Genomic DNA, 12,950 nt, shown 5'->3' with positions numbered 1-12,950 from the left:
TTCTGGGAATTTTCAAAGTTGGAAACTTTCCATGGGAATAAACGGGAATAAATGGGAATACATCCGAAATTTACAAAAGTTGAAGGTTGGCCCTTAAAGGGATAGTTCAACATTTTGGCAAACTGGCCCATTGACACAATCCCTACAGTCATAGCAGTAGGTTCGTTACCTTTAATTGTCGGTGCAAGCTATTTTTAGAACGGCGGAGCAGAGCCGTGAGCTGCTCAGAGCTACGCTATACGGAGGCTCATGGGATTTCTTGGTTTCCCTCATCAAACTCATCAAATACACAATCTAACAACTCCAAAACGCTCTGGTGGACAAGTTGTGACCTGCACATTCACCACGCTATGAGATAATAACACAACGTTACCAGACAGAGTTGTTTTAGAGGGAAATTAATGCAAAACCGCTGATGCGCGTTGCCTTCAGGGACAGTTTTTCATCAAGCAGTCTCTGTATTTCCCTCTAAAACAACTCTGTGTGGTAACGTTGTGTTATTATCTCATAGCGTGGTGAATGTGCAGGTCACAACTTGTCCACCAGAGCGTTGTGGAGTTGTTGGATTGTGTATTTGATGAGTTTGATGAAGGAAACCAAGAAATCCCATGAGCCTCCGTAGCGTAGCTCTGAGCAGCTCACGGCTCTGCTCCACTGTTCTAAAAATAGTTTGCACCGACAATTAAAGTTAACGAACCTACTGTTAAGACTGTAGGGATTACGGCAATGGGCTAATTTGCCAAAATGTTGAACTATCCCTTTAACAGGGAACTTAAATATAGTTGGGGAAAACATATTGTAGCATAATCTTGGTTAAAACAACCAGATTTAATGCAAGTACACTTGAATTTCTATGCTATTCCTCAATCACATGCGCACAGGGAGTAATATTTTACTCAACATTCATGTTTTTGTTGTTCGGTAAAAGAATTGATTGTTCATACAAGAATTAAAACTTGATAAAGTTCTACTCACAAATAAATCAGTTGAAATGTCATGTTTTTTTAATTGTATTATTTTACATGGATGTCTGCTTATGACAAAACAAAATATTTACATTTATGTTTGGATGTGATACAGTTTGTTTAAATTAGCCCCAATATCCAGTTAATTCCCATAAATTCCCAATAATTCCCATAAATTTGCTGGAAATTTTCCGCCCCTTTGCAACCCTATGTGTAATATTGTCTATTGTAATATTGTATTTTTGGTGTCTTTCCATCAGTGTGCCTCATGCCTTAGTCAGAGGGAGCGGTGGTTATGACTCTGACTCACCAGACACACTCACTTTTCCCTGGTGTGACGATGATCAAGCAACATGAGTCCAAGCAGCAATAATCATTAAACTACAGGAGTTAGTGTGACTGCATTAATGAGAAAGAGAGGAGGACAGAGGTTCATGTTCATGCAGCGGAAAGAAGACAAGAGATAAACAAAGAAAACTAAGGTAACAGAGAGAGAGGGAGAGGATCAGTTCAGCTCTTTCTCTCCATGACTAAGACATTCCAGCGATACTTGAATCCAAATGTTCAGGCTCTGTCTGTCTGTCTGTCTGCTGGGAAAATACCTCGACATGCAGAAATATCCTAAACACATGTGAGAAGGATAACTCTGAACTCTCCATCTGTGCTGTGTAGACACAAAAGGAACTAAAGAAAACACATTAGGTAGCTGTTTAAGAGCCTCACATACATGTGAATCTACTGCATTACTCAGATCTTCTAAAATGTCCATTTTAGAAACAGATCGCCTCACAAAAAAACGAAGACATTCAGTCAAATATCATGATTGTCCAGTATTGTACATCTACATGAGGCTGTGTGAAGGGAAACCGATGCCACCTTTGCCAGTTTTTAAGATGCTGACATGCACAATAAAAGTTTTTTTTAAGTGCACCTCATGCATGCAGATGTGTAGGTATCTGCAGTTCATGCTTATGCTGCGTTCGAAACAACCTGGAACTCAGGATATTCCAACCTACTACTAGAAAAAGTGCAATCGAACCTAACACTATCTTAAGTCAGAAAAAAAAAAATCTACCCCGACTTCTCAGAGAATCATTTATCTAAAATTAATAAAATGCATTTATTTTGAATGCCAAAATACATTAAAACATTATGAAATATACAAGATTTAGTTATGGTTACAGTCAGATAAACCTACTGCTGTTGTGGAACACAGTAAATTCATGTTGTTATTTCTCTTCGTTGATGTTAAATGATCTGTTTCATTATCTTAAAATGCTTCTTCGTTTTTTAAATTGTTTTTGTGTCCTTTGTAATGTTTTAATGTTTTAGCTACGTGAAGCTATTTGAATGCAAAGTTTGTCCCGGTCCAACATGTTTTTGGTTTTTCTGGCATTGTGCTTCTCAAACGCTTCGAAGTCAGAAATCAGAGTTTTTCAACTGGGAGATTCTGAGTTGTCTCGAACGCAGCATCATTAACCAATATTCAAGAAAGTTTTGGGAAATACATTTGTCTGCTTTCTTGCTCAATGTTATGTTTATATTCATAATACAATTTACAGCCGGTAGAAGATGAACCTATCTCAGCAGGTTAAAGGGATAGTTCAACATTTTGTCAAATTGGCCCATTGCCATAATCCCTATAGTTGTAGCAGTAGGTTCGTTACCTGTAATTGTTGATTGTGTATTTGATGAGTTTGATGAGGGAAACCAAGAAATCCCATGAGCCTCCGTAGCGTAGCTCTGAGCAGCTCACGGCTCTGCTCCGCCGTTCTAAAAACAGCTTGCACCGACAATTAAAGGTAACAAACCTACTGCTATGACTATAGGGATTATGGCAATGGGCCAATTTGACAAAATGTTGAACTATCCCTTAAATGATAAAACGTCCTGGAGTCTTGTCATCACCATGACAACAAGAGACTGCAAACTACAGCTCACATCCAATTAAAAGACTATAATGTGTTCTTTTAACCTTTGTTGTTCCTCTATTTCCAGTCTTTATGCTAAGCTGTGGTTTATATTTTTATCATGCTGTCAATCTTTTTTTTTTTAAAAGTGTATTTCCCAAAATATCAAATGATTTCTTGAAGCACAAACTGTACAAAAGCAAACACACTTAGCTAACACACACACACACACACACACACACAGTAGACAGCAGTGCAGAATGAAAACAGTGCATATAGCACGAGAGAGGATACATACGTCTTGACTATACAGTCCAATCCAGTGGGGGACTGCCAATCTATTGACAAGGACAGTAAGGAAAGCCTGGTGGTAGGCATCTGTAACGCTCACTAGGTCAGAATCATTCTCTATGCACAAATGCAGCGCGTCGTACCAGCTCATGTTGCCGGACACAACCTTGTAGCTGCGCGTCCTGTACTCAATATTGTCGGGGAGGGGGTGGTGATAGGAGTGGGTGGGGGGTTTGGATGTGTCTGCAACGAGAGAAGAAGGAGAAGACAGAGGAGAGGAGTGACATTGATCGCTGATTCAAAATGCTGTGGGACTTTTAATGGAAGATTGATCATCTGTCACATATGAACACTCACGCAATCGCAATTCAACTTTTTTTGACTCGCTCACAGTTAGAAAATTGATTTCACTTTGTCCTAAAGTCGAGTCGATCGTATGAACATTTTAACGGACAGATATGAGAGTGGTTTAAAAAAAAAAAAAAAAAAAAAAAGTCAATTTACAGAAATGCTGAATTTTCAATTTATGGTCAATGATAAAAGCCATCGATCGTATTTTTTAATCAAAGAAAGCAGAACCACATTAACAGACAGAAAACTGCGATGCATCATTTTTAACATTTGAAAAAAATCGAGTGAAAGGATGAATCACGTGAGGGTCTACAGCTTTAATGTGTTTAATGATGCTTACGCAGTATTTCTAGTTTAGTATGTATCTTTGTTTATCATCTAATAGCACTTAATGCTCAAGGTTAATTGACTTTTATTATAAAAGAGTTTAGCACAGACAAGCTGAAAAACCTTCACAGAGACAATGAATGAATGAATAAAAAAAATAAAATAATAAGAAACAGAGAGAGTGACAGTCGGGATCTCACCTTGAGGTTTTTGACAAACAAATCCATACCCACTCTCGCTGCACTTCTCATCGTACCACTTCCCCGTCAGGTGGAAGTTGTGGTTGTTGGACAGAACGGCACAAAGTGGCTCGTCAGCAAATCCAGTGAGCCACTCGTCCTCCTGCAGGAAGTGAAGACAAGTCAAAACCTTTCACTACAGAGCAACAGCTGCAGCTTGTACAGGTGAAACTGTTTGTTCACATTTTTACTGCACAGAACCTGGAATGTGATTTTTTTTTTTATGCAAGAAGCACAAAATTGGATGAATTATTATCTTGAAGAAGTAGAAGTTGTTGTTTTCTACACAGACAAGGTTGGATATATACAAATTAGGGCTGATAGCTATTAAAAACATATACAGTAGGCTATATATCAATTATTTTGTCAGATTTTGGGACTCAAGTCATGATTTCATTGTGATTTTTATGAGTTTTTGTACCAGAAAATATGATTCCTTAAAGGAATAGTTCACCAAAAAATGAAATTCAGTCATTAGTGACTCACCCTCATGCCGATGAATACTCTGGAATAGTTTTTTATTCTTCAAAGTGCATCTGGAGACCCGGGAGGCCGGTTCCTAGTCCAACCAAAACTTTATATAAGAAAAATATAGGGCCTGCCACAAAAAAGTCCATAAAACTACACAAAAACCATGTAATATTCCTCCACACTGCTCGTCCGCTGCAATCCAAGTGTCCTGAAGGGAGATAGTCCAGAGTTTACTGGAAACTACGTCATTTAGGACATTTTTACAGCCTAAACAGTCCTGTATTGAATTTGCCTGGTGATGCACGCGGACGTGACCGGACTTGCCTCGATGACATTGTTTCGGGTAAACTCTGGACTATATCCCTTCAGGACACTTGGATTGCAGTGGACGAGCAGTGTGGAGGAATATTACATGGTTTTTGTGTAGTTTTATGGACTTTTTTGTGTCAGGCCCTATTGAATCTCATATAAAGTTTTGGTTGGACTAGGAACCGGCCTCCCGGGTCTCCAGATGCACTTTGAGGAATAAAAAACTACTCCGGAGTATTCATCAGCATGAGGGCGAGTCACTAATGACTGAATTTCATTTTTTGGTGAACTATTCCTTTAACATCTGCCTGGAGAATCTGATTTGAAGGCCAGAGCTGCGATGCAAAATAATGTTGTTGTGAGCACAAATTACTACATTTAATATTTAACTGTGTGTTTGTCTGAGGATCTTACAGTGAGGTAGCTCTTTGGTTCAATCGGAGACCAGTTGGTGTAACTGACTTGTCTCCCATTGGTCCATTTCATGGTGTCTTCATCCCGAAGGCCGATCCACACACCGACAGAGCTGCCCTGGAGCAGCATGGTGATGTAGGCTGCAGGGGATGATGATGATAATGACAGAATTAAACACAAACAAACCAACAGAGAAAAGCAGAAAATGCTTTTAATACAATTTAAAGGGATAGTTCAACATTTTGGCAAATTAGCCCATTGCCATAATCCCTATAGTCATAGCAGTGGGTTCGTTACCTTTAATTGTCGGTGCAAGCTATTTTTAGAACGGCGGAGCAGAGCCGTGAGCTGCTCAGAGCTACGCTACGGAGGCTCATTATGGGATTTCTTGGTTTCCCTCATCAAACTCATCAAATACACAATCCAACAACTCCACAACGCTCTGGTGGACAAGTTGTGACCTGCACATTCACCACGCTATGAGATAATAACACAACGTTACCAGACAGAGTTGTTTTAGAGTCTAGTCTGGTAACGTTGTGTTATTATCTCATAGCGTGGTGAATGTGCAGGTCACAACTTGTCCACCAGAGCGTTGTGGAGTTGTTGGATTGTGTATTTGATGAGTTTGATGAGGGAAACCAAGAAATTCCATGAGCCTCCGTAGCGTAGCTCTGAGCAGCTCACAGCTCTGCTCCGCCGTTCTAAAAACAGCTTGCACCGACAATTAAAGGTAACGAACCTACTGCTATGACTATAGGGATTATGGCAATGGGCCAATTTGCCAAAATGTTGAACTATCCCTTTAAAATATGGAAATCTGTCTGACATTTTTCCTCCGTTACCTTGTTCAATCTCGTCTTCAATGGAAACCAACGAGCCTTCGAATGAGGAGCAGATGGACTGAGCATCTTTCCAGCTCTTTCCCTCCTTTGGGCTGCCAGGGAGGTGAAGCAGGAGGCACTGCCAACACACACACACACACACACACACACACACACACGCACACACACACACACACTAATGAATATCACATTGTGTGGAAATTATAATTCACCTCTCCACAGCAGGACTTGAATGTAACAGGATTCAAAGTAGGAGGAAGAATCTGAGACAAGAGTTCAGCCTTTTATGATTAAATCTGAGTGCGACAGGTGAAGACATGAACTTCTTCTCTCTTCATAATTTGAAATGTTTTTGTTTAATTGAACCTAAACTTTAAAGCAGTTGTTTGTAACTTGTAGTTTCTAGTTTTAGAGCAGTTTTTTTTATTCTATTTCTGCCGCTAGAGACTCACTCTGTGAAGAAAGGGACAAACTCCCATCGTTTCCTCTGCTCTGGTAAATAAACAGCTGCAAGAGACACACAGCTGTGACGTCCTCGGTCCAGTTTAACAAGCTTTAACATCTTTAACTGACTTTTCTTTCTGGTGAATAAATAAATAGTACATGAGATGATTTTGCATCATAGTTTACCGATGGAAAATCATTTTTTCTAAAACACACAGATATTTATTGTAATAGAAAACTCCCAGTGCAACAAGGTCTGTGCTCTTCACTGAGGTCGACTCAGCTTGAGCATCAGTCGGGGGTTCGAGAACACAAACATCCTGCTTCAGTCCCAGAGGCAGCTGGGACATCAGGTCAGAGAGAGTTACTGTAAAGGGATAGTTCACCCAAATTTAAATTGCACTCATTACCTACTCCCCCTCATGTGGACTAAGGGCTGGGAGAAGTTTCAGAGTCCTCCGTGGCTTCTCTGAGTTACAGCGGAGCTCCATGCAGCACTGCATGTCCATATGACGGTTGAGAACGGAGCTCACTTTTCTTCGTCCAAAAAGAGTAAAAACATCCAAATACCTCCATAGTGCTCGTCTGTAATGTCCGTCTTGTATTGAAGCCCCAACATGAGAAATTGTTCCGCCGGTTAGTGCAAATCGTGCGAGATTTGCACTGACACAAGCAAAGCAGTGAACTGAGACACTGGGAGCTTCCGCTACAAACAAGCTTAAAACATAGACTTATTAAATTTTTTTCGGAACTGTTTCTCATGTTGGGGCTTCAATACAAGAGGGGCATTACAGACGAGCACTATGGAGGTATCTGGATGTTTTTTGGTGTGTCTTTTTGGACGAAGAAAAGTGAGCTCCGTTCGCTACCGTCATATGGACATGCAGTGCTGCACGGAGCCCCGCTGTAACTCAGAGAAGGCACGGAGGACTCTGAAACTTCTCCCAGCCCTTAGTCCACATGAGAGTGAGTAGATAATGAGTGAAATTTGAATTTTGGGTGAACTATCCCTTTAAAGAGATTACAGTAACACTCAGTTTAATGGGGAAGTGGATTTTACGACACCACAACTGTGTTTTACTATGATGTGATTAACTCATGGGAGCCTGTGGTAGCAGCTATGAATACATCCTGACGTCTTCATGTGTTGCAAAACCAATTTTCATTCAGTAAGTTTATAATTAGAAAATGACCCAGATGTTTCAGTTTACAGATGTTCACTCAGAGTGTGTTTGGGTTTCAGTGGTTAAAGTGCGGCTGACGCTCCGGCCACACCAGCTGATACACAAACACAGAGCGGCTTCACACGCTCCACAACATCCTTGTTTATGAAAATGAAAAGTGTGTGTGTGTGTGTGTGTGTGTGTGTGTGTGTGTGTGTGTGTGTGTGTGTGTGTGTGTGTGTACCTTGTGTCCGAAGTACAGCCATTTCTCCGGACACCCCCCGATGTAGTGCGGCTCTCTGTGCGTCTCCACCGGAGACACAGTTTTCCTCTTGCACACGTAACCATGGAGATCGCTGCACTTCCTGGCCGACCACTTGCCTGCAACACGCCACAACAATAAAAAACCCCAAAACCTCGAAAACCTCGACATACTTTCATGTAGCATGTGTTAAAATTGACTGTACAAGCATCATGCGTCTGTGTTTCTGCATGTTGCACGTGTTGATACCTGTTGAAGACGACATGGTCGCACACAACCCGTTCCTCCTGGAGCCGCCGTCGGCCCAGTTCTGAAAGTCCAGCATGGTTTTGTCGCTCCACCTGCAAACAGATATAAACATGAATGAGCCTGTTGATGCGTTTTCATCTATGCAATCTAGCGCTGTGTGAGTCAGAGCTTCAGTTTCACACAGCACAGATATACAGCAGCGGGCTGGTTTTGTGTCGGTGCAAAAAAATTTACTTGTTTATAGATCATTTTCACTTGTTTAAAACAGGCCCCAACGGTGCATTCAGGGGTTTAAAAACACGTCTGTAGCTTGTAACGCTGTCAGTCAGTGTGTTTTTTTTACAAAGGTCTGGAGAGAACATGAGACATGAGAATGATGATGATGCTTCTTGTGTGATGAGAAAGCTTTTTAACAACATCAATTAGGACTAAAGCAGCTGATATTAATGAGCTCTGATAGGAGACAGGATCTCTTTCTAAACACTGACACGTTCCTGCTGCTTTCTTCTTGCTTTCGTCTGTTACACTGCCAAAACTCAAAATCTTCCCAAAAATATTTGTCTTATTTCTTGTCAAAATGTCTAATTTCTAGTCAAAACTAATCTCTTTCCACCTAAAATAAGACTCATTACCTGAAAATGAACTTGTTTTTAGATCATTTTCACTTGTTTCAAACACATTTTCACTTGAAATAAGTAGAAAAATCTGCCAGTGAAAGCAAGTTTTTTGTGCTTGTAATAAGAAAGAAAAACTTGCCCCACTATCAGATTATTTTAAGTGGAAATATGCTTTAAAGAAGTAAAAAGTGTCTAAGCTACTTTTAATGTGATGAGTCTTATTTTAAGTAACGTTATAATGAGATTTGTTTTGACTGGAAATAAGACAAATATTCTTGGTAAGATTTTGAATTTTTGCAGTGTAGTGCAGAAAAATAAAGTGCAATTACAATAAAACCTCAAATGCACAAAACGATGTTCAATGTGACTTTTCTGTTTGTCACATGTTTTTATATGAGGAAGGTTTCACTCCACAGATCTGATGCATCATGTGTCATCATCCCTTAAGTTTTTGCTTTTACCGATGCACCAACTCGTGCATCTGACTAAACACAACTTTTCTGCAATATTTCACCTTTTTGCAGCTATTACCAAGATTTTTTTTAAAGCACAAACCTAAAACACATGGATGGAAATGCACCTGTTGTCAACTGGCTCAGCTCTGATGTTCACTGTTGCAGCTGTTGCTGTTGCTGTTCACCAAATCTAAACTTTACAACCGTTTACAATCAGAGTCTCTGACCAAACTGTTGTTTCTTCTTTATCTGTTGTTAGAACTTGTAACTTGTAATCAGTAGATATGAAGTGCTTGTGTTGTGTTTATGGCCACTCTGACACTAGAACAGGATTAAAACAATTTATCGTGATGTAAAAGCTCTGTACAGCAACACACAGGTTTTCTGTTTGTTGCACAGATAAACAGAGGAGAAGCTCAGACAGTTGCATTTTAAATTATGTTTTAGCCCCTTTGCAATTTGCATTGGTATTATATCATTTTAAATTATGTATTGCACTCAAATTATGTAGCACAGTATTTAACCAATGTCTAGGTTGCTCCTTTTTGCACTTGTAGCGTATATTCTATTGTTTTAGACACTGTAGGATACATTTAATCATATACTTCCTCTTCTATTATCTCCCTTGCACATTTCCCTTTGGAGCATCCTGGCAAAATACTTTTCTTCTGGATGAATAAAGTTATATCTATCTATCTATCTATCTATCTATCTATCTATCTATCTATCTATCTATCTATCTATCTATCTATCTATCTATCTATCTATCTATCTATCTATCTATCTATCTATCTATCTATCTATCTATCTATCTATCTATCTATCTATCTATCTATATCAAAAATCCTGTGTATTAGCTCCTGTCATGTTACATTTCTTTTTGTTTTTGGAGACATCTGCAGGTGGTTTTCTCATTATATTTGTAAATTATTTCCTCCTATAACCATTTGTTTCACATATTTAATTTCCATTGACTTGATTTTTTTGTTTTCCCTTGAGACCTTCACACAAAATTTGTAAAATGCAAGTCACCGTGCACATGGGATTATTTCCTCCTGCTCATTCTGACATGTGTCACTATGAAAACAAGCGTCACCAGTGAACCATGCACACACACACACACACACACAGAGCCCTGCTGCAGGATTCATTCATGTATCTGCAGCTTGCACCATGTTTCACAATCATTTATGAGACAGAATCGGCTCCATACACACCTGACCTCCTCTCCAGGCTGACCCAGGGACAGGCCGATCCACCAGTCGGTCGGGCCGATAGAGAGCTGAGTGAAAAGGAGAGAAAGAAGAAAAAGAGCTTTTATTTTCTGTTTTCACCTCCTTCCTTTTACAGCCTCGTCCTCCGTGGACTTGAGCCTCTTTGACACGAGCAGCAGCCATTCAGCCGCTCTCCTTGGCCCTGTGCTTCACCTCTTTTCATCGCCTTGTTTTGTTTCCTTTTTTTTTCTTTTTTCTTTTTTATCCTCGACACCACAAGAGATTTCTTTAGTCTGGTCCAGGAGGAGGCGGAGGCGGCGGCGGCTGCCAAACACAAACACCGGCCGCTCTCTAAGTCCCTGTGTGCCGGGCCACTCGAGCATGAAAGAGTCGGCGTATGAGGAGACGCTTCAGCTTTTCAATCGGTGTCTGTAAACACTTGAGTTTGTATGAGGAGCAAAGTGTGTCCGTCAAACTGTTACAGGAGGGAAACACACTTTCTTTGTGTTCATGCACGTGCCTTTGGCTGTTTGAAAAACTGTTCAAGGAAAATAAACCAATAGAAAAATGCTGCTGGTATGATTTTGCATTATTTTGGAGTATTTTATAAACTAAATGTCAGATTATATTTTATTGCAAGTGATATTTTGTGCAATTTGAGTTTATTTTGTGTAATCAAATCAGTTATTTCTGTAATTTAAAATGAACTAAAACTATTGCTTGATTATTATTTTGTTAAGTAAAAATAAAATCATGCTCAACTAAGCACATTTTATAAAGACAGAAAAATATGCATTGCTTTACACAGTTAATTTATCAATGCAAGTTTAACTGCGATTCATATCAGTGCAAAGATCTGAGAGCAGCTGATACAGAGATATCGATATGATTCATTTTAAACTTTACATCTTTGACATATGAATGTTTTATGGCCCATTTTTATTTGATTAAATAATTGTTTGTATTCACTAAGCACATTTTATAAAGACAGAATAATATGCATTGTTGCTTTAAAAAAAAGAAAGAAAAAGCTATAAAACTGTAAATAAAATGCCAAAAATCAATGTTCAGAAAATTTACACCGCTGATTAATTGATGCAAGTTTTAACTGTGATTCATGTCGGTGCAGAGATCTGAGTTGAATGTTTTTTGGCCAATTTTTCTTTTATACAATAATCTTTTGTATTCATATTTTAAAATATTCTTCTCCCTCTCATTTTATTTACTCTCTGTCAGCAGTTTTAAATGAACAGTTTGCTGTTTTAATGTTATATGAACAACTTTCATCTTTTTGACTTGTGTACTAAATGCTATTTGTTATCTTATCATCACTTTCTCCTCTGTCAAGCACTTTCACTGCAAAAACTCAAAATCTTTCCAAGAATATTTGTCTTATTTCTTGTCAAAATGTCTCATTTCTAGTCAAAACTAAACTCATCGCCTAAAAATGAACTTGTTTTTAGATCATTTTCACTTGTTTCAAACAAATTTTCACTTGAAATAAGTAGAAAAATCTGCCAGTGAAAGCAGGTTTTTTGTGCTTGTAATAAGAAAGAAAAACTTGCTCCACTGTCAGATTTTTCTACTTATTTCAAGTGAAAATCTGCTTGAAAGAAGTAAAAAGTGTCTAAAAACAAGCTGCTTTTAAATGTGATGAGGCTTATTTTAAGTAGAATTAGATTTGTTTTGACTAGAAATAAGACAAATATTCTTGGTAAGATTTTGAGTTTTTGCAGTGTTGACTTACACCTGAGCAGGAAGGAAGCCTGCTATACAAAGGTTTGATTGAACTGTGGTGAATTTCTGTGTGTGTGTGTGTGTGTGTGTGTGTGCGACAGACCTGTCGTAGCCGCTCCTTGACGAAGTGCAGCTCCTCTTTGGAGTGGACGGACAGCAGGTGACCTCCCATCATCTGACAGGCCAGAGACACGGCGTCCCAGTCAAACAGCTGCTTGGCCAGCAGGTACTCGGCTCCGCGGTGAAACACCCAGGGCTCGCTCTCTGAGGAGGAGGAGGACAGATGTAACAAAACCTCATTGTTATATTTGCTAAATTATTATTATTATTTAATAAAGTCATTCCACAGTAAAATATTACAACATATGAACCCGTGGAAAGAGTTTCGTTCAGGTTGAACCGATGCAGCTCAGTGCAGCTCCAATAAACTGTTGAGTCTCTGAAGTCAGACACAGAAAAAAAACTCACAAAACGGTAAAATTACTGTAGGTTTCGCACGTCCTGAGTTTACAAATGTAAAAGTAGTAGTGAAGCTCTAAGACGGAGAAAATCTGAGAAAACACTGAGAAAACCATCGAATGCTAAGTTTTATGTCTCTTTTTTTCCCTTTTGTAGAGGTGTTTTATCATAAAAGGTAGCACCAAGCATTCCTGTTCTAGGGAGTTTAGTTCTTATTTTGGATTTTAT

At 39.2% G+C, this 12,950-nt stretch overlaps 1 protein-coding gene across 1 annotated transcript in view; it reads right to left on the bottom strand.

Annotated features, from left to right (window-relative positions):
- The window catches only part of pla2r1 (phospholipase A2 receptor 1), a 41,055-nt gene that overhangs the window by 7,889 nt on the left and 20,216 nt on the right, over positions 1-12,950 (bottom strand). The window contains exons 17-24 of the mRNA XM_083996629.1: positions 12,367-12,527; positions 10,530-10,594; positions 8,241-8,332; positions 7,974-8,110; positions 6,123-6,240; positions 5,278-5,417; positions 4,045-4,186; positions 3,174-3,409 (exon numbers count right to left, since the gene is read on the bottom strand). Of these exons, the coding sequence (XP_083852755.1) occupies positions 3,174-3,409; positions 4,045-4,186; positions 5,278-5,417; positions 6,123-6,240; positions 7,974-8,110; positions 8,241-8,332; positions 10,530-10,594; positions 12,367-12,527 (1,091 nt within the window). The remainder of the gene's footprint in view (positions 1-3,173; positions 3,410-4,044; positions 4,187-5,277; positions 5,418-6,122; positions 6,241-7,973; positions 8,111-8,240; positions 8,333-10,529; positions 10,595-12,366; positions 12,528-12,950) is intronic.

Source organism: Trachurus trachurus (genome assembly GCF_905171665.1).
Source record: "Trachurus trachurus genome assembly, chromosome: 3".
NCBI classification, from domain to species: domain Eukaryota; kingdom Metazoa; phylum Chordata; class Actinopteri; order Carangiformes; family Carangidae; genus Trachurus; species Trachurus trachurus.
The sequence above is the reverse complement of the archived record's forward strand: the minus strand, read 5'-3'. Positions and strand labels throughout refer to the sequence as shown.